The sequence below is a fragment of the Dermacentor variabilis genome, chromosome 1, assembly GCF_050947875.1.
Source record: "Dermacentor variabilis isolate Ectoservices chromosome 1, ASM5094787v1, whole genome shotgun sequence".
NCBI lineage: Eukaryota > Metazoa > Arthropoda > Arachnida > Ixodida > Ixodidae > Dermacentor > Dermacentor variabilis.
The window spans coordinates 111438586-111461200 of record NC_134568.1 but is presented as its reverse complement, the minus strand read 5'-3'; the positions used below and the strand labels follow the sequence as shown (position 1 = coordinate 111461200).

General features: G+C 45.9%; 1 protein-coding gene across 1 annotated transcript in view; it reads left to right on the top strand.

The window, feature by feature from the left end:
• The window catches only part of VAChT (Vesicular acetylcholine transporter), a 278473-nt gene that overhangs the window by 184980 nt on the left and 70878 nt on the right, over positions 1-22615 (top strand). Inside the window, exon 4 of the mRNA XM_075692972.1 lies at positions 22484-22602. Coding sequence (XP_075549087.1) covers positions 22484-22602 — 119 coding nt within the window. The remainder of the gene's footprint in view (positions 1-22483; positions 22603-22615) is intronic.

Below are 22615 nucleotides of genomic sequence, written 5' to 3'. Positions count from 1 at the left end.
TCAACATAGCATCTCCATAGCCAGTGAGCCACCGCAGCGGGTAGTAAACCTTCCGCCAGCAAAAACAGCTGTATTTGTAGGCAAGCTTTTCTTCGCTCCATATGCCATCTACGGGTATTCACCAACTCTACTGTGAAGTAGCTGGGTAGCGTAGTTTAAAGAAGAAAAAACTATTTTCCACTACTTGATGGCTAAGACTGCAACGCATTTCTCCATCTCAAGATCCCCCAATTAGTTGAGACAAAAAAGGCATCGTCCTCGGGAAACTAGAGCGCTGAGACGATGAAACACGACGAAAGAGGGCGCATCGTTGTACATACGTCATCGCCGCCCTGCAGTTCCACTAGCCTGCGAAACACAAAAATGAGGTGCGCGACTGCACAGTGCCTCTCCAGGACTTTCGCGGGCTTCCTTCATGCTTGGAAAAAGCTTGCACGTATACAGTCACGGAAAGATTGATCGGGAATTTTTCATGATGACATCCAATTTTCTCGTTGACACTTTTGCTCTGAATATATTATATAATGAAGCTCATTAACTAATAATAACTAATTACGTAATTAGGCTGGAATTGAAAATGTCGGAACGGAACGAAAACGAAAAAAAAAACTATATTTTTGACTGGAACGATAACGTAACAAAAACGTTGTTTATTTTGTTTCGGAATGAAACCGAAATATCTTTTATCGGTTTTCGGTTCAACAGGAAAGTCGACAATCCGAAACAGCCGACATCAGGCAACGTCAGCGTAGGTGTGCATCTCAGGTAGGGATAATGCGAGCAATAGCCGGTCGAGCGTTCCACTAACCTAAGCCTTCCGCTCAGTGCACTAGGAGATCGGAATCGTAGCATGACCCAGTGCTTACGCACTGGGTTTCATGCTGAGTACATTGACTCACGGCACTGAACATGATCTCAGAATCAGAAGCACATACATACATACATACATACATACATACATACATACATACATACATACATACATACATACATACATACATACATACATACATACATACATACATACATACATACATACATACATACATACATACATACATACATACATACATACATACATACATACATACATACCTGCTTGTGTGCGTATGTATAGTTACGCTGCACGTATGAGGTATGGAGGCTGCCTAATCGATCTTTCTTTTTCGGAAATGAGCGTGTTTTCCGCGCTCTGTTTCTGGCGCGATCGATAAACTGCAATATTTTAATCGTACACCTCACGGAGGAGTATTTAGCATGCAACCTTCTTCAGAGAGCTCAGTGTACCATCCCTTTTTCTCAAAACAATTTCCTAGTCGTCCTCCTGACTCGGCACATAAGCACGCCCTAAGGAGTTTCAAACAAAATGCGCTTTCGCCACGCAAAACTGCTACGCATCTCGACAGAAACTCCGGTTGCTCCGTTGAACAAGGGGCGCGCTCCAGCCTAAACGGCCTGGGAAAAATAAATATATGCGTCAAACGGGCCTTCCCGCATATACCGGTTCAAACAAGAATAACAACAACGAAAACGAAGAACATGCCACCGGTGACAACGATTGCCTCCTGTTCTCCATCGCGCCTGACACGCGCGCGCACGCTGCTGTTCGTCTTCAACGACGGCTCAACAAAGTCTGGCCGCCCACTTTATTTACATATATTGTCTCCCTTCATCCCCGCCGGTTCCCTCCGGCAGTCTCCCGGGCTCTGCAAGTGGCTGGCACGATGCGCGCGCACGCGCGTTCCGCTAATTAGCATATTTGATCTTGCATGCCGCCGTCACGTTCGCGCAGAGGGCGAATAAGCGGGCTTGTGAAGGAGGACGGGTCCCGGTGGGAGGATGAGGAGCCCGGAGCTAGGCGGGAGGGGGGGGGGGGGTTATGTGGGGAGGGAGCGGTGGGGATGATACTGAAAAGTAAATAAGGCAGGCAACGGGGCAGAATCATCGACGAGCTCTCATAAGCCGCGCGAGACGTGCCGCTCAGACGAAACTCGACGCTCACTCTCCTCGCCCCCCCCCCCCCTCCCCCATTTTCATCCTCGCTATGGGGGCGCTGTCTCGCAGCCCCTAGCGTTCGCAGGCCCCCTGGCAACACCGTCCTTCCGCACCTTCTATTTTTACGTCCTGCCTCACCTCCTCTAGGCTAAAAAAATCCCGAGGCAATAATGCGTCTTTGTTCCGTACAGCGTTTCTCGGTTGATGGTATCTACTTCTCCTTATTTTTTTTTTTCGGCTGTTCTCGTTCGTTTAACGTACGTTGGTTGCTATCCACGATTTCAAACGAGTTTTCACGGGATGACGGCTGCGCTACGAAAACAGAATTCTCTATTTAAATTAAACTTTACATTTCCCGAAGAACAGAAAACACCAAGATTACAAACATAGCTCTCAGCCTGCATTGACATATCGCTCCGGTAAAACTGACTGCTTTTACAGAGGAAGAATCAGTTCAGCTGCGGCGCACGACGTTGATCGTGAAAGCGCTTTAGCACTTTAGTTCGCGTCAGCATGTCGCTGGGCGTCATAACGAGGTGAGAATGCGTTTCGCGCTGGCCGATCGTCCTTGTACACCCCTCGATCAGCTCGGAAAACTCAGCGACAGGCCCGCAATCTTAGAGGCTCGCGAACTCTACTCCCACAGCAAACAATACCGCGAGCTGTCCGTGTACACACCCGGCGTGGAAAATTGAGAGAAATCGTTGGATGGCTATTTAGAGGCTCCATAGTACTATCTATAAGCACTGGTTTCACCACAGTCGGCGCGCAGAATGCTGCAAAAAGCATTCGCTTGCCCACAGGAAAGCGCACACAAAATTAATGCATTTCATTTTGGACTTTCTTACACTGCGACAGGGCACGGCGAAACATCATTCATTCATGTCTTCCCCCACAGAGAGAAGCCCGAAAATTGAGAAAATAGAAGGAAAAAAAGAAGCATATGACAAAAAGCGACGGTGGGTCACGTCTCAGATCTCTCATACCTCTAGAACTCTCCTTTCCTTATTTCTTGTCCGTATTTTGTCTCGTTTATTTTCTCCTTTTTTTCGGTATTTAGTCGCGTAAGGGAGAAGACTTGAAACGCATTAAAAAACAAAGGCCGTGTCACAAAACCAATCGAACTGGGCGCCTTCTTGTCTTAGCTGCCACAGGCTCCCCATGTTTGTTATTTGAAAATACCCGGCTGTAGCGACTCCACGGCGTAAAACGTGTTGCGCAACCGTAGCTACGGCCGCTCACCATATTTTTTTCGCACCATGCGTTGAAAGAGAGGTTGAACAGAATAAGGGAGAGGAAATAGATGCAAAATGAAACGACAATAATGCGCTTCTGCTTCGACCTGCCTATGGTTACAAGAGCAAAAGGTGCATGATATCTGGGGCATGCACGACACATAAACATTTACACTTTGATCCATGGTTCATATTTTCAAACATTAGACATGGAAAATACGCACATAGGAAGAAAGAAAAGGACAACACAAATGCCAGCTGTCACTTGAAAGGTCGCAAAGGGGTCGAAAAGCAGATGAAAAAACAAACATCGGCGCTTGCTTTGGGGAAGGCAGTGCTTATCCGTCAATCATAGACACACGAGTGCACGCTCGACAGATATCGGTGCAAAGCGTCGTTTTCTTTACGAAGTTTAATCGAAGGTTGGCTATCAGAGTTATTGATATGACAGACGCATATCGTGAATCGTGTGTCTTTATAGAGCGTCAATCTCCTTAAAAATGGCAGCATAATTACATTCGTGAGAGTAGCGTTAGCGTTGTGTAGGGCTGGGTGAGAAACTCCCCTGAGGAAGTCACTCCACAAGGAAACTATCGATAAAGCGTTACCTAGTCGCTTTGTTGTATATATGAAAACAGTTTCCTTCTTTATCCGCTCTGCTATCTTTTTTTCCTGTCTTTTCCCTGTCCTCATTCATTGTACTATCCTATTTCCCTCTATTAGCAGGGAAGGGGGGGATGGAGGTAATTCCGTACTCCCATTCCCACTATGTTGACCGCCATTCAGACATCAGCAGACGGCGTTTGACAGTTACAGTAAAGACACTAGTAATTTCTTGCCCTTCCTTTTCCTTTATTTATTTTATTTACCATTATCATAAATAAGCAATTACTACTACTACAAGGAAAGAGCAGACTGAATTCTACAGTCAACCGCCGTTTGTGCTCGTCTAATCTCTGAGTCAACGACCTGTTAACTACAAACTTTTCAGTATCTCGTATATAGCACCTGTCAGGCGCTCTTCTTCCGTTCAGCCATTATTTCTTTCTTTGCTCAGTGATGCCTATCTTTCCTAACATATTGCTAGTGGTAAACACAAAGTTGACCCTGTAACGACTGCCTAATGTTTTAGGTCTGTGTGACAAAGATCGAATGTAATCTATACCCACGACTATTCTTATTACCCTCTTTGTTTTCTACTACCTTGTGCAGACTGGAAGTGGTGGGCTTTTATGAGGGTTCAGAAACAGTGGCTATGGCAACGACAGGAGAACCTGCTTTTAAGACCCGCGTGACCTGCCTACTAAAGCTGACTTTGTCTTTTGCACACTAGACTTGGTGGGAGAGGATTTGAGGGAGAATATGAGTTTTACCGTTCTTTTTTTACAAGTTTGGTTTGTAATACTTGGAAGAGAAGCTTACAAAGGGTTTGGACTATATCGGAAAGTATTGCCAAGACACATGATTGCCGAGCAAAATCGGGGTAATATGTAGACGTTGAATAATGTTATGATAAGGTGATTCATGAGTTAATAATGCGATACAGGCATCTGCTGTCTGCCTCCCCCCCCCCCCATTTTAAAAAGATATGAAGCAGAAAATTCGAGGATTCAGTGAATGAATAAATTCACGGTATCGAACACAACAGCGCGACCCAGCCATTAGGCTACTATCGCAATTGTCTTTATTAAATGAAAATAATGTGAATAACGTAGGGCGAACATTTTTTACATGACGTACATTTATACACACGGGCGCACAAAGACGCACACTGTGCTCAAGAGTCCAGTGAAACTTCAAAATTCGGGCAAACAGCACGCCTACTGCTGCCGTACAAACGCCAACTAGCTGATTGAGACGACTGGCAAGTGCGTCACGTCGCGTAACATGAGCGAGAGCACGTGCGCGCCGCGTCAGTTTCCATTGAACCAAATATTCCTCATTGTTCACCCCTGTCCAGGTTGTTCTACAACAACGGGGGTTCTACTGCATTTACAAAGCCATGTTCTTTTATTGACTGCCGCCTCATCAGGACGTGCCCAGAGCGTTTTTGTTGGTCGCGAGGCACCGCAGCGGCTGCCTACGTGCCCCGTCTACCTCCAAAACGAAGACCCCAATACTGGCGCATAAGCTGCGCCGCATTTCGAGACAGTCTGCCAAACCAGCAGGAATTGCACACCGCAATCGTGTAACGCAGCACTCCCTCAAATCACAGGGATCAACGTCTCCAGTGGCGTCGCATCAGGGCGTCCCTTTCATCCGACTGCATATCCCTAACAACACACTCCGCATGCACTCGCGTCCCAGCTTTCATCGTCAACGGGCGGAAAGTTTTGATAACGCGGACCAACACGAACGTTCGTTTCTCGTTCCGACCACTTGGGCACGTTCCGAGCTCTCCCTCAGCTACGCCCTTCTCGTTCCGTGCAACACAGGCGAGGTCGCTCCGGCGGTTCACCATCCACGCAATCGAGAAAAGCGCTACAACACATACACACGCACGGCGCGTCCTTGCGTCAGCTTTGTGCATGGCACGTGCGCCCCCTCCCCCATTTGCAATCTTCGCGTGTAGCAGACTGCCCTTTGTCCCGTTGCAACGAGCTTCGCTAACGGATTATTTTCAAGCTTTACGCGCTAATTGGGCGCTTGCTGTATTTAGTCAGCCACCGCAAAAACGTGGTCTAAAAACATGCAGCAGTGTGATCCCACGACTGTGCTTCCGTCTTTGTGGACTGTGTGCGTGACATGGCGCACAAAGGAGGCTGTCGGGGAAAGAAGTTTGGAGGATACTTCGTTCGCTGGCATGTTTGGCGCCACAAAAGACACTGAGCGGTGTGCATTGAAATAAGACGCAGAATAATAGTGAGCGCTATAGTTAGCGTGTATTCGTTCCAGCAGATATTTCAAGCGTAGGTATACCTATACACACCGTCCCGATTACTGCACTGGCACCTCTTGTCTTAGCTCGTAGGTTATGCGATGTCCATAGTTTTATCCCGTGAACATTTCTTTACGCAATGGGAGCAGGCGAGTGAAGCTCTTGAGCTGAGAGTCCCAGGAAGTGTGGAAAACAGCCGGGCTAGTGCCGACCTCCGACTTGAGATAATCGAAACAAAATTCGGCAGTTACTTTTTTCTCTTTCTACTTATTTTTTTTTCTTATTCAGAAAAACTGGCAGGGAGAAAAATGGCAATAATGAGTCATCTAGTACGTGCATATTCACTAGATTAAAATCTGGAGACCTTGAAGAACGTGTTGGCGAAGGAGAAAAGTGTTGTTGCATCACATGTGCCTTTCGTGTGGATGTGTGCTTTTCATGTCCCCAGCTTGCAGCCTGAGCACTATGCATAGTTCCTAGCAGCGAAAGGGTTGACTCCTGGGAACGTATTCTCGGACGATCACTTCCGGCGATTCTATCGCCTTCGCGTGACGCAGTGCTCAACCAGCCAACCAGCCCATTCGGTTTTGCTCAAAAAGCCAATAATCGCGCACTGAAAGTGATATCGCGGAAAGCGATCGTCCGAGAATGCGTCCCCTGGGGTTGCATCGTGGCTGAGAACGAGTGGCACTGCGGCACACGCTTCGGCTCCCCGGAGCAACGGCGAGCCTATCTCGGTAAAGGCTTTCGCCGGCACCGTATGGGCAGTGGGATATACCCGAAGCCGCTTTGCGGAACATTCTCAATGTTTTCAATAATGTGGTGCAGTTCGAGAGCTTGCTCTGTTCCGCTGGTCTAATGCCACAAACGAGGATCGCATGAGGATAAAGAAATAAGAAGAGACGCCTTTAGCCCGCGCACAATTGGATTTGTAGAACGTAAAACTTAATTAATGTGAAACAGTCAGTGCTGACGCTCGGACACTGTGAGCGGCTACGGCGCCGGCGTGCACGCTACCAAGGGAAAGCCTCCCACGTGGACGAATTTCTAACCTTTAAGATTTAAGGGCGCCTTTTTACCCAGAATTAACACAGCAAACTGGGTGAGTTGGTGACAACATATTCCTAGGGGTGCGCTCGTACCGTATACTTCCTTTCGTCTTTCGTCCGGGTTGCGCTGCCCAGCCCTAGGAATACGTTTTTTGCCCAGCTCAGACTAACGACGGACGACAGATTGCTTGCCTACGCTGCGGAAACACAAGAGTCGTGACATTACAAAAAATACTACTCTTAAGTGCTTATGCTCGGTACACGCAGTCTGGCAAGAAGAACGCGTAGCGCAAGAACATACACAGCGGACATGCCTTAAAGTAGGATTAATTGAAGCAGTTAAAAATGCTGTTAACCGAATGCATCAATTAAAAAAGAAGCTAAGCCAGTTTTTACGTAGTCGTGATAAACTATTAGCTGAATCGCGAAGCAGGAGACAACACCGAAGGGCGAGACGAAGCAGCGGACATGTACTTGGGTACCAGGAAATGTGGTGGTGAATGTTAAGAACTTGCGCGGAACTTGCCAATATATATATATATATATATATATATATATATATATATATATATAAGCGGACACGCTCATTATTCAAAATGATGTCGCAATATAAAGGCTCCGATGGCCCCCGTGCGCAGCACAGTATCCTGCCGCAATGCGGGTCTCTCTTCCGAAATAACGAGCAGCCTTTTTCATCTGCACCACTCCTTTTCTATGTTCAATATGAACAGCCAACAGCATGCGAACGGAAGTACTAGTAGTAAATGGTGACCTTCCATTTTGTATTTTCTAAGCAGGCCACATTTGGTGCTGCCCGCATTTTTCATATGCCCACACATGGGCCTCGTTCTGACGAGGAAGCCACAGTTCAGGCCCAAGTCCAATCTCTCTATCTAAATGCGTGGCATGCGTAGCAGAACAAGATCTCGTTATGCCCACAGCAGTCATTGGAAACCTCCGTGGTGCGCCTCCGCTAGCGTACCTTGTCGGAAACTGCGATTACGACCCGGGAACGTAGCCTCATGCACGGTGCCGTCTGGTTAGGTGCTCTCTCGGCGTTGCGAGCGGTTATGCACTTTCTGCTCGAGTTTGGTTAGGACTGGCGATTCTAAAAGCTTTTGCACTTCGTATCATCGTCTCGTATCATCGCCATTGTCATCACGGTCCTCTTTCTTCATCTGTATACCGTGAACTAGCATACTATAGTTCACTGCAACCTATTATTTTTTTGCTTCATTAGGTTCCAGCTCTCGATTAATTCGCTCTCGCCCTGCTAGCGGCTAACATCCTGGTCAGCTAACCTGGTAGAACAACTTCCTCGGAAAGGCAGTGGCGCTGATTTGATTTCGGTACGAGGTAATTTTTTTGCTTCAGTTGCGAAGCTTTCCTTCTGAGGAGCCCGCACGGATTTTCTCTTGTTGCCTCGTGTTACTTTCCTGTGAATGACAATTCATTTCCTTCACAAGGATTCAGTCGCGAATGCAGTTGTGTGGTATAATGCCTGTAGTGACCATCCACAAATGTGTATGCATGTCGTCAGTGGCTGGTATATATAGCACTTGCGATAGACATCAATAGCTGCTCCCACGTGAGTGGACGCTAGTCGACTTAAAAACATGCAAGATGTTAGCATAAGCTGAAGTTGGCTTCTCCACTGCAGTAAATGTCAAGCAAAAAAGCCTGCTTTAGGGAATGCCTTCGTTTTAGACGTTTGCGTATTAATATTTAGTCATGCGTATTTACAACACAGAAAAGCAGGCCAAGGCAGCGGTAAGTATCCAGGAAATCATGAAGGCGCGTCAATAGACATCGGACCTGGGTCTTATTTGTTCTGAGACCGGCTCTCAAGCTGCTGAGCCATAAAGACATCGTGTAAACGCACGCGCTGTGAGGATCGAATGCGCCTCGCATTGCACCGTGTACTGCACGCGCCGCGTGCTGATTGCTGATGACCATAACCGCGTCTGCTAACTTGGTGGTGGCTCCAGAAATTGGGCGTCATGGCTGCACAACCAACACGCCCAATTCCATAACGCATTGTGAATAGGAAGAGGAGGGAAAGAGATAAGTAGAAGGCAGGGAGGTTAACCAGAATAACGTCCGGTTGGCTACCCTACACCGGGGGAATGGGAAAGGGGAAAACAAAGATAACAGGGAGAGAGAGGAGGGAAGGAAAGAAAGAAATTGCGGTGAGTTCGCTGACGTGTGTGGTCTTACAGAAATTGCATTAATAGTCACAGATGGTCGCACAAGCCCGTCGTCCTTAAGAAGCACAAAAGCGCCTTCACTGCTTTATGGGCCGACGGGCGATGGGGGCGGTGTTCCAGCAGCACCTGCACAGAAAGCGGCCGATTGTCCAGTTTTTGGAAAGCTTTGGCAAGTTCTTGTCTCTCTGGGGTGTATCGTGGACAGTGGCACAGCAGGTGGTCGGTGTTTTCTTCGGTGCCACAGACCCCGCATGTAGCACTGTCAGTCACTCCAATTAATGTAGAGTATGCCTTTCTGAAGGCAACTCCTAACCAAAGACGACAGAGAAGCGTAGCTTCACGTCGAGGAAGTCCGAGTGGAAGTCGGAGTTGCAGCGAGGGGTTTGGTCGATGCAGTCGTGTAAGTCGTAAGTTTGGCGAGTTCCACTCGGTCAGTGTGAGACTGCGTGCCAGGTGTCGAAGCTGCCTTGCGGCGTCTGTCCTCGAAAGCGGTATTGGAACGCTGTGCTCTTCTTGATGTGCTGTGCGAGCAGCGTTATCGGTGGAATCGTTGCCGCTGATTCCAGAATAGCCAGGTACCCATTGAAAAACGACCTCGTGACCTTTTTGTTGGACGTGATGGCAAAGTTTTGCGATTTCGTATGTCAATTGGTCATGGCATCCGTGTCGGAGAACTGACTGCGTGCACTGTAATGCCGGTTTTGAATCATAGAACACAGCCCATTTTCTAAGTCTTTCAGAATCAATGAGTTCCAGTGCTCGACGCAGGGCCGTTAGTTCTGCCGCCGTTGAGGTCGTGACATGCGATGTCTTGAACCGCAGCGTCATTCCTCGCGTTGGTATAACCACGGCACCACGATAACTGCAAGAAGTAGTCGATCCATCGGTATAGATGTGCACGTGGTTGCTGTACTTTTCATACAAAAGAAGTAAGCTCAGCTGTTTTCGAACAGGAGATGGTAGATCTGACTTCTGTAGTCCTAGAATCATTATATGTACTTGTGGATGGCTCAAACACCATGGAGGAAACACTGGCTTGGCCGCTGGTGCGTACCTTGAAGTAAACGACGCACGATGTGCATAAATGTCAAGCAGGGCCTTTCAGCAGTGAGGCTCGCCAAGTGGTGAGAAGGGGTCCTAGCATAATGCCTGAGATGCATACGCAGTGTCTCAACGGTAATGTGCGTCGTGATTGGGTGATCCTGCGCAAGGGCAGTGGTTTCAGCCGTTGATGCACTGCGTGGTAAGCAAACACATATCTTAATGGCTTGGGCTTGAATACTCTGAATCGTACGCAAGTTAGTCTTGCAGGTGTTGGATATTGCAGGCAGGCTGTATCGCAGGAATCCAGCGAACAACGCCATGTACAGCTGTAGCATAGCGTGTAACTCCCCAACCTTTTCCTGCAAGGAACCTGAACAGATGACCGATAGCAGTCAGCCGCTTTTTCAGGTAATTCACGTGCGAAGTCCAAGATAGGTCTCTGTCAATTACGACTCCCAAGAACCTGTGAATTCTGCTGTATGGTGTACGTTGCCCGTTAATAGACACGCCGTAAGCAGACATTCGCTTCCTCGTGAAGGCCAGCATTGCGCACTTCCCGCATGAAATTTCAGGTCCTTGTTCACGAAGGTAGCAAGATGTCATTGTGGCTGCCTTCTGAACCCGAGTACGAAGCTGAAGTCGCGTCACACCTGATGCACAAATGGAGCTGTCGTCCGCATAGATGGAAAGTCGAACGGTGCTTGGCAGGTTGTCAACTAATCCACAGAGGGTGAGGTTGAAAAGAGTCGGGCTAAGCACTCCGCCTTGAGGGACTCCTCGGCTACCGTAATGCTCGGATGTCGGGCCATTTTCTGTGTGCACGTAGAATGGTCTCCTCTGTAAGTAGCTGCACACCCACATATATAACTTACCACCAAGTCCAACGGCTTCTAACGTGCTAAGGATGGCTTCACGGGTGACATTATCATAAGCCCCTTTAACGTCTAGAAACAGAGCAGCGGATAGTCGCTTACAGGCTTTTTGGTGTTACACAAATGTTATCAAGTCAACAACGTTGTCTGTCGACGAACGGCCACGTCTGAATCCGGCCATATCATCTGGGTAGATTTCATAGTATTGTAAGTACCATTCCAGACGTGTTAAAATCATTCTTTCTATTTTTTTTTCGACGCAGCTGGCAAGTGCGATCGGGCGGTATGAGGAAATGTCCAAAGGCGACTTGCCAGCTTTGAGAAGTGGAATGAGGCGAGTTGTCTTCCATTCTTGCGGAACCGTACCCGTCTGCCAGGAGTCGTTGTACAGGAGCAAGAGTGCCTTCCGAGCTTGGTCTCCTAGGTTACACAGGGCACGGTATGTAATGCCGTCAGGTCCTGGCGCTGAAGAACGCCTGCACAAAGCCAGCGCAGCTTCTAGTTCTTCCATAGAAAAAGGGCATTCCATGCGAGGATCGCGCGAGAACAGTGGATGGTCGAGTGTTCCCGTACCCGTTCCATCGGAATTTGCTTCGCCAGCAATCTTTCTGCAGAAAGATTCAGCGACGTCAATATCTCTACATTGTAGATGGAGTGCCAGAGATTTAAACGGGTGACGCTGACCAAAGGTTGTGCGAAGGCCACGAACAGTCCTCCATATAAGCGACAAAGTTTTTCGCGGATCCAGGGACTGCAAAAGGCTACCCATTGTCGCGAAGCCAGCTTGTTCATGTGACGCTGTATCTTCTTTTGTGTTCGTCTAGCCAATCTCAAATCATAATTGGCCTTCGTACGTCTATATCTTCGCCCCGCACAACGGCAAATTGCTTGAAGTTTCGCTAGTTCGATGTCTAAATCGGTGTGGGAAGAACTCTTCGAAAGCAAATGCGTAGTTGTTTGTATGGCATCCTTTATCGCACCTTGTAGGTTATAGGAGGTGCCGTCACGACAACAGTCGTCCATTATTATTTTGTATTTAGGTCAATCGGTGCACTGGACGGTTCTGGAGGACTTGGAGCTAGTCAAACCTTCGATCTTCAGATAGGTTGGGATGTGGTCGCTGCCCCGCGTTTCTAAATCCAAAAACCAGTGCCCTCTTCTCGAAAGCGAACGTGAAACGAAGGTAAGGTCCAAGCAGCTGCTATAAGCTGATCCACGCAGATAAGTAGGGGCTTGCATCATTTGACAGGCAAAATTCGAGTTCATAGGCAAAGGACACCAACGTTCTGCCTCTAGAGTTCACTTTGGAGCTTCCCCATAGGTAATGGTGGGCGTTAAAGTCACCCGTGAGCACCCATGGCTGTGGAGTCGATGTTAAAATTCCCCGTAAGTGTTCACAATCTAGACGGCTTATTGGAGATAAATAGGCTCCAAGAATTGAGAACGTGAGCTTTTTCTTCTTCACTGTTAAGCAAACGTATTGATTTGCTTCGTCAGGAGGCACTGGGTGATGTACATAAGTCAAGTCATGGCGTATAAACACAACAACCTTGCTGCACTCTCCGTGGGTAGAGGACATAAAGCACTCATACCCGGACAATCTGATGGGAGCTGATAGGTTGGGCTCGCAAATCACGATAATGGGGAATTGGTGCGTAAAGACAAATTGTCTAAAGTCGGACATGCGTGACTTAAGCCTTCTGGCGTTCCACTGAAAAACAGATGCATTCTTGACCTCCTCTTGAAACGACGGCAATTCTCGGGCCCTGGTTTTACCCTAGAGCCGCAACCACCGGACTCAAGGTGTCCAGCACCTGCAGTGCGCTCTATGCCGACGGGGTTTTCATGCTGCTGAGTAGAATGCGCATGACGTCCATAAGTGACTTCAGCATCACTATGACTTGACGATCCTCAGTCATCGTCGCATCCGCGGTTCGTGAAGTCATTGAGGGCGGCGCAATTTGATCTGACTCCGATGCAAGTTGTGCTTGTGGAAGTGTAGGCCACTCTTCAGGGGGTGCGAGGCTTGCCCCTTTCTTCGTTTTCGCAGTGTCTGTCTTTGTGGAAGTCGGCGTTGATACGGTAGCCGCTTTGCCCGAAGATGGTGTAACTCTTTCTGTAGATGTAACTCTTCGTAATGCTCTTCGGTGGCGATGTCGTCGTCGCCTGAGAGTAGCCGCAGCCTCTCTGTGTGTTGAATGGTCCCGTATCATACGTTTGAGTACTGCTCGCTCGTTTCTCACCCGCGGGCAATCATTGGATGAGGCCTCATGAGTACCGTGGCAATTAGGGCACTTTAACACAGTTGGGCGGCAGGCATCTGCTGAATGAGATTCAGCGCACCGTGGGCACACGAGGTTATTCCTACAGACACCTTTTACGTGTCCCATCTTGCAGCATTTGTAGCATTACAGGGGCTTCGGCACGTATTGGCGGACTGGATGGCGGACGTGGCCAACTTTGACGTGTGAGGGAAGACTGTCTCCCTCAAACCACAGCTTCAGGCAACGTGTTGCCAAGTCTTGTGATGTGCGTGATAAGAGTGCCTTCTGTAGTTGGCTTTATTAATATTGGTAAGTCGTCGGTTGGTATAGAAATATCGACATCATAAATGACGCCGACAGTGCCATTGCAGCCTGTAGGTATCATGGATCGCACTTGTACTTTCTCGATCTCCGTTACGTGCCGCAGGCTTTGCAGTGCACTACGGTGTAGAACATCTACTGCAAGGACATTCTTCCGTGCGTTTATTCTCACGTCCTTTATCTCGTTTGGTGCGATTCCCTTAAGAAACGCAGAAAGGACTTGCCTGTTTAGGAGTCGCAGATTGGACACTGGGTCCACAGGCATAGAGAACATAGTGTACGGCCAGCGCTGTTGTTTTGTCTTCACGGTGGAGACACTTGGCGACGATGACCTCCGTAGCAGTCTTATTTTTGTGGTTCGGCTCATGACAAGTGTGAAATCGTCGTCCGACGAGTCGACGCTGTAGGCGTACAACTCGGTTGCCTCGCTGTCCGTGTCACTTGACGGATTTCCACGCTTCCTGGACGCGACTCCACGTGATGGATTGGCCAAGAATCGGGTGGTTCAATTGGGTGCATAAAAATAATAATGACAACAAGGGAGTTAACAATTTGAGCGTTGGAGTTTGAAAATAAACGTTTTATGTTTGGAGAAAAGCGGAAATAATCAGATGGAAACCGGGTATAAAATAATAATAATAATAATAATAATAATAATAATAATAATAATAATAATAATAATAATAATAATAATAATAATAATAATAATAATATTAGTAATAATAATAATAATAATAATAATAATAATAATAATAATAATAATAATAATAATAATAATAATAATAATAGACAAAGGTACAAGCGTTCTATGATAGAAACACTTCGTCGTCGTCGTCGAATAAGCGGCAAGCGAAAATAGACGTGGTTGCAGCTCGTAAAACTGCAGTTGCAGCAAAGATGGGGCACCAAGGAATATATTTTTTTGCGACGTATTTTCTTCAAAAGCGACGCGCACACAATTTGTGTGGTGCAAGACCAGCCTGGAAAAGAGCAGTGGCTGGCTGAGACCAGGCAGTGTGGAAGAGACGGAAGCAGATGTTATGCGTCCTGCTCTGCTAGTAGATGCCGGCACAAGTGAAAGACACCGCAACATGTGCATTGAAGAATGCTGTGTGGAACTAGAGCAGTTTCAACAGAAAAATAAGTGTACCGAGTCAAACAGTTCGAAGGCCACAGAAATGTCGTATTAACGTTTTACTGCGAAACTATTAGCATCTAGCTTGTCGGGATATTTCGTGGCGTGCTCACCCCAAAAAAAAACGGCAGCTGCAGAAGGGGTCTGTGTATGAGTTTCCGCGTAATATATATATGTTGTCTCGTATATTTTAATTACAATCCAATGTTATCGTGTCTGTAGGTTGTATGTAAGTCGTACTTTGCGAATTTTCTGACACAGTATACTTTGAGAAACTAAATTAGTTCAATAACGCACGTGCGTCAGGCGGAGGGCCTACAAGAATAAGGTTGGACCTCGAAGGGCAGCTTTCAGACTTTCAGTTTCCGCGTAACATAATTCTGTTTTCTTGTATATTCGTATTACAATCCAAAACTATCATGTCCGAAGCTTGCGTGTCAGTAGCACTTCACAAATTTTCTTGCGCAATTTACTTTTAAGGAATAATTTACTTAAATAAGGCAGTTGCGCTTGCCGGCTGGCCTAGGAAAATGAGGGTATGCACTGAACTTCCGCACACAAGCGTGTGCGTGACGTACGTCGCTTGTGGTGGCGGTGCTTGAGTAACGTCGGCAACAGGTTCGCTGTACATCCATTTTCACAGGGTGGAATGGAGGCGGATTTTAAAAAATAATCTTACTTTCCTGATGCAATAAAAGACTGGAATAAGCAGCTTAGTCATCTTGTTCACTCCCAAGATTTTATGAATGCTGTTCAAATTGTCTTCTAATTAACTTTTTTGCGATGTGCCGGTTGTATACACTTTGACTCTTCCGGAAAACTGTATCCAACGATTGTTTCCTTCATTAGTGCTTCTTTAAAATTGGTACCTTTTCTTTCGTTTATGACTGCTTAATGTTTATTTGATGCTCATTTCCGTTTTTTGCATTATCATTCAACAATATGCCAATATTATGTTGTAACTAAACTTCCCTACAGTAATGCATTATGGGTGATGTAGTTACGTATAATAAATAAATAAATAAATAAATAAATAAATAAATAAATAAATAAATAAATAAATAAATATTTGATTTCTGTATACCGACGTGATTGTGCGAGATTACCATAATATTAGAAAAAACTGTCGAGGTCATGGGCACTGCGGAAAGGCGTCAAGAGACACGACTAAGATGGCTTGACCACGACGTTTTAATAACAGGCGAGCGCTGCACCGACCAACGAAACGTTGGCAGGGCGATCTTTAAAAGAGAAAGCTTAGGGGCGCGAATGGATGAGCGAAACTTTTATTTGTTAGTGCTTCTAAATGATCACAGCTGTCGACAACTCCATTGACGCCTGCGTCTCTACGAACTAGAAATCGTTCAATGATTAAAGAACAATCACTCGAGGTGAACGCATTACATCAATAAACTCGCTTAGCAAATGTATGCGGAACGCCGAATATATAAAAGGAAAGCATGACAAAGAAACAACACATTTCCACAGAGTATGCGACTGGATACACGTCACTGATATCACGAATAAAGTTTGCCATAATAAAGAGCATAAAGAAGTAAAAAGTCACATAAAAAAGACACCAACAGATGTTACCGCTATTTCCGTGGCTGAAGCAGCCACCAAAGAAAAAAGACTATCAGAGAGAAGTTTAAGGAAGTCAAATACGTAAAGAGAAATTCAAACAAAAACAAATAAGCACCATATACGGCAGTGGTTGAAATGTAGCAGACTTGTCAAAAACCGGGATAGCATATAGAAATATGACGCGAAGCTTATAGAGAAAGACGTGTACGCTCGGACATGGATATATTATAGTCACCAAAGCCGCACATTACCCCACATTAAGATGATATACACGGAAAGCAACTCTGCTTTATATACATATAACGTCAGCAGAGTCCTGTTATTTTCCATACACGCTTGCATTATTCGAACTATATATATCTATATATATATATATATATACATCGCTTGACTGCGAAGCAGAGAAGCCTGTGCTTCAGGCACAGCGTCATCGCCTCGCTCGAGAGCAGAGCTCGCGCGCCCGATGACCGACGCTCGATCAACAGATTTTCCTGCCTGCGTATCGTTCTGGCTTGTTAATAAAACCGAGTTCCAACATATATATATATATATATATATATATATATATATATATATATATATATATATATATATATATATGTGTGTGTGTGTGTGTGTGTGTGTGTGTGTGTGTGTGTGTGTGTGTGTGTGCTCACAGGACGTTGTTCTTTAGACAATACAGATTTTTTATACAACAGCTCATACGAGCTCTACGGCGAGACGGGAATACATTTCTTCAGTGTAAGTTACTCTGAAAAAGTTGATGCACAAACATTTCTTAATTAGCTTTCTTATTATTAACTTGAGAGAAGTTGTTTATATGGAAAACCTGTAGGGTGTCAAACATTATGACATACCCATTTATCAGAAATGCCGCCCCAAAGAAATCACACGTATGTTGAGATATTCGAAATCGACGGTGAAGGTCAAATCGAGGCAATATCGAGAATGAGGGCGTCCCGCTGAGCGCCACACGGCAGCGCCCCGAAAAGAAGTGTGGGGCGAAGTTTGAGTGATAGCTATGCCGCGGCAAATCCCGACCCGACGCACAGTCGCGCATGCGTGCCGGGCAAAGCGTGCCGTATCTGTAGCTGCCGCGACTGGGCGAGACGTTCGGCTGCCAACTTCCTCGCGCTGGTCCTCGCGGGGCGTTTCGGTTTGATGGAAAATCGGGGCTGCCTTTTCTGCGCTCCCTCGGCGCCATGTTTTCGATATTGCCTGGATTTACCGTTGAAATTCCATGATGAATATCTCGAATTAGGTGCGATTTTACCGTTTTTATTTTGAATGAGGGTGCATTAAAATGTGACTGCCTTCAATATCGCAGTTTAAACCACTGCTCTCTAAGGCAATAATAAAAAAGTTAGTTATTAACTTTTTTAAGTACTTCTCCGGACCCTCACGTTATTTGCCGCGAAATATGTCGGCCTCGCCTAGGAACTCGTCCGCACAAAACGCCACGTTCGTTGCGAATATAGCCTTTTTTAATAAAAAATCTCGATTGGCTAAAACAAAGCACTCCCCCCATATATATATATATATATATATATATATATATATATATATATATATATATATATATATATATATACATATGTTTTATTTATTTCTTTGTATACTCTAAGAACCCTTGCGGGCATTACATAGGTGGGAACCACAATACGAAAATCCAAAGCGTTTACGCTCACAACGTAATTATGAGTAATAAGACGCACAAACAAGTTCGAACACAATGACATACAGAGAAATTCAACGTGTATGCAATGCATTAGAATAATCAGCCCAAGTGGCAGAAATATATATAAAAAAATTAAACTCCACGTTCAACAGGAGCTTCAATTTGTTAACAATGGAATCATGCCTGTGCATGGTTACAACGTATTTCGGCAATTTGTTGTAATTTTAAGTTGTAAGAAACAGTGATGAATTACGAAGTAAGTCAGTGTGGTCGAACATGGAGTGTACGTTAATTGCGTGATCTAAGAGTGGTAAAGAGAGATGGACCAGTATGATACGGGTTGCTGAGCCCGACGAATGGTTGTTACAGAACCCGTGGAACTGGGAGAGTAGCGCGACGAGCCTTCGCTTGTAGAGTGCGGGCGCTTTCAATGAGGTTTTGATATAAGTCACGCTATAGAACCGTGAACACTTTCTGGTGACGAATTTGGCTGACTTATCCCGATAAGTTATCTAATATGAAATATATAACATATAAAATGAAACCATTTGATGCGTATTTCATGATCATTTCACTAACACACACACACACACACACACACACACACATATATATATATATATATATATATATATATATATATATATATATATATATATATATATATATATATATATATATATATATATATATATATATATATATATATATATATATATATATATATATAAGTTTTGCAAAGCAATCGCATTTGTTCTCGGCTTCGTTGTTTAGTATAACACTTGGCATGATTAGTCGCCTGTTTTTTACGACAAAAAATGACAAACTGTTTTCATCTATAGGAAAAATGGTGTCTGAAAAGCCGGCCCTGGCACAGACTTGTGTCACCGCCTGCCGGCAGCAGCAGGAAGGAGCTGCTTCGCAGACGAAACGGCATCTTGAAATCGGGCGCTGACGTGGCAGGAGCTATATATATATATATATATATATATATATATATATATATATATATATATATATATATATATATATATATATATTGTTCCGGGGATGTTGGGAGTAGAGAAAGAGTGTACACACAATATATATATATATATATATATATATACCGAATTAACCAGAGTAGTTAAGATGGTTGACCACCAACAACACGCAGCAGACAGCGTCCTGCGATCTTCTTCCTCTTTCTTCTTTAATCGTTCCGTAACAATATATTGATTGCGTAATGAAAGAAACGGGCTTTCTGCAACAGTTTTATTTGGCGGAAAGAATTGCGCTTTAAGTCTTCCTTAGTTGAAGACTGGGGAAGTTGATTATCGACTGCAATGACTGGATTTCATCAATGCGCGTTAAAATCACAGTTCGTGGAAGTTGCCGCATACCGCCCGCGCAAGACTATCACAGCTGCAGCACTGCAGCCACATTCGAACACTTGTGGCATTGCAGTCAGCAGCAGAAAATCCCAGCCATCGAGCCAGCACCTTGATTACAGGCTCAGTTTCCCTAGCACAAACGACCATGCAAAAAAACTGATTACAGCGTTATTTTTACTTGCGCTAAGGAGTATTCGCCTTCGCTTTCCTGGGCAATATTGCCGTCATATAGCACAGTTCTAATTCTGTAGATGCTGTCGAGAGAGATATATAATGAATCCTTTTTCGGAGACCGCTCACATTGACTGAGTGTAACGAGTATACAGCGTGCTGCCAGTGTATATATACGTAGTATACCCATGTATAAGTAAATGCGGGCCGTCTGTATTCCTTTTCTGTTGTTTTTGTGTGTGTCTCAATTTGTCCCATTAGAGCTCTGGCAAAGAGCACGTGCGAGATTTGTGTTTAGCTTGAAAATCAACACCGCCACCTCGGATATGTAACGTCGAGTGGCAGCGATGGCGTTGTACTCGCAAGGGTCGATGAAACGTAAACAAAGGTGCGTGGTAGAAGGACGAAGAGTGTTTTCATATGACGAAGTTGATGCTACTGCTGTCGCTCTGTCGGGAACGCATTAGGCCCATGTCATGCGGAAAGCTATATCTGTTGCAGCGGCACACAATGTTTGCTCATTATTTAGATTGCCATTCTCCCACCAGAAGGTGGAGCTAGAAAATGCTGTTTGTGGAGCTGTAACGTAAAGTTAACACATTGTAACTTTATCATTACATCCTTACGTAAAAATTAATTAGCCGCCAATGCAAGCACTGGCGGTGATCTGAAAGGTTGTTACCACAGCCCAATCAAACGCTCTCCTCGTTTATACGAGGTCACTTTCGTTCCCAAGGCAATAGCATTACCTACCACGACATGTTTTTCGTGTTTACTTGGCTGAAGACAGGCGAGGAGCGCGCAGAAGAAGAGAGGGCTTCGGTGGGACCGAGCTAGCGCAGGGACAGTATAGATTTACTGGGTTAGGAGAGTGGTGCTGGCGTCTCCGATTGGTCCGCTTCCCCTTACTTTGCGTGTGGCAAAATGGATGTTTACTGAATAAAATTTGGCAAAGCGATGTCGCATATATTTTGCAAGGGCTCGTAAACATTATACTGCCACGCGATTTGTTTTAATGCGTTAGCATTCTTAGGGTACTCAACGCACTTTCTGGCGGGCAAATATCAATCTATTAGGTTTGTATGTAACCGTTTTCCCGCCTGCCTGGGTCACTGGGTAGTCGGTGGTCGAGTGGGTAGCTCATCGAGCTGCTATGCTGAGGGAACTGGGTTCGAAACCAACAATTGGCCAACATGAGTCACTGAGCATGTCGCAATGTATACATATGTGCCGCTCTTCAACGAACCTCTTTCATGCCATGTGTCACTATTGATGCGGGACTGGATAGGTACTGCTGTTCGAAGGAACTGCTTGACGACGACTTGGAGCACTGGGTATGTTTCATTCGATCTGTCCTGGAATTCATTGAACCTCTTTGATGTCAATTTGGATCACTGGGTATGTGCCAGTAGGCGTGTGCCACTTTTCAAGGAACGTCTTTGACGCCAGCTTGGGTAACTAGGTATGTGGGAATGGGAATGTGCGGCTCTACAACGACGAAAAATATCCTTTAAATTTATCCGATGCTGGCCGAATTAACCCACGTCAGAAGGGTTCCTCATGGACAGCAACCCGACGATTTTTCAGGCTTCGCTACAAATTCTCTGAGTATGTGCCGATTTTCAATGAATGTCTTTCATGCTAATGCTTAATCGAGCTGCGCCATGAATTCCCTGGGTATGTGCCGCTGTGTAATGAACCTCGCTCGCCAACTTTGGCCACTGAGTATGTGCCACTGGGTGTGTGGCAAGCGAGGAAACAGTTCTCAGCGTTCGCAGGCACCGGCGCCCCACGCTTCTCGTCTCTGAGGACACGCGCGGACTTCTCGGCAGTGCCACTAGGTAGCGCAGCGTGTTTAGAAAGAAGCACGAGATGAGCCCGGAGATGGCGAGAAGTGTTCTTATAGGAACGTGAAAGAGGAATCCCACGGCAGTACATGCCCCATACATAACTCGTCGTGTGTATATATAGTGCGTTTGATGTGTGCAAAGATGAGGGCGAGCCGAGATGGCTGGTGGTTCTATGCGCGCTGCTTTCCTGCGTGCCTGATGTTGGAAGTCGCGTACTCTCAAATTTCTGTGACGCGTTGAAACGTGAGGCAGCAAGAAGCTCTCGCTCCCTGCTTGCGGCCCTCTTCATCAAGACAAGGTTGTGATGAACAGAAAGTGCTCGTGGTCATCGAGTAAGATCTCTACTCGTTTGCCAGTACAGCGCCTGACACCATGCTTATTAATTTAATTAGTGAGCGAGTGTTCAGTGCAATTTATACGGCCGATAAAACTACGAATGTTACTTCGTGTATCTGTGTGATACTTTGCTATCGCTATCAATGCTTCAACTTTCGAGCGAAAGTATGGCTTTTTTTTTCTCCCGTGCAGACCATTCTACTTTTGATCCATAGGCGCCAATGCGACGGTTTCATTGCAGTTGCGCACTGTGACCCTCCACCAAGCTTTTGCGCTCATCGAATGCTCAACATGCCTACATGATTGCTTTCTGTGTAGCAGTTATTTTACTACGCAACGGCAGTAATATTGTGCTTTAGGCACAGGGTAGCAGCTAGAATGCTTTCGATTCAGCCAGACCTAAGTGCACGGCGTCCAGTGTACGATGAGAATGTCTCGTGCATCCCCGTCCAACGTCAAGCCTAATCCCCTGTGCCACTTTTCTGATGCAGGTGACCGAGCTGTGGCTGGACGACATGTACCTGAACAACAGTCAGCCGCTTCCTGTAAACTCGTCGCCTTTCTACCTCCTCCCAAAGCAGTGTTTCGCCACTTCCGCGGACCAGGCCAGGTAATAGGTTGTG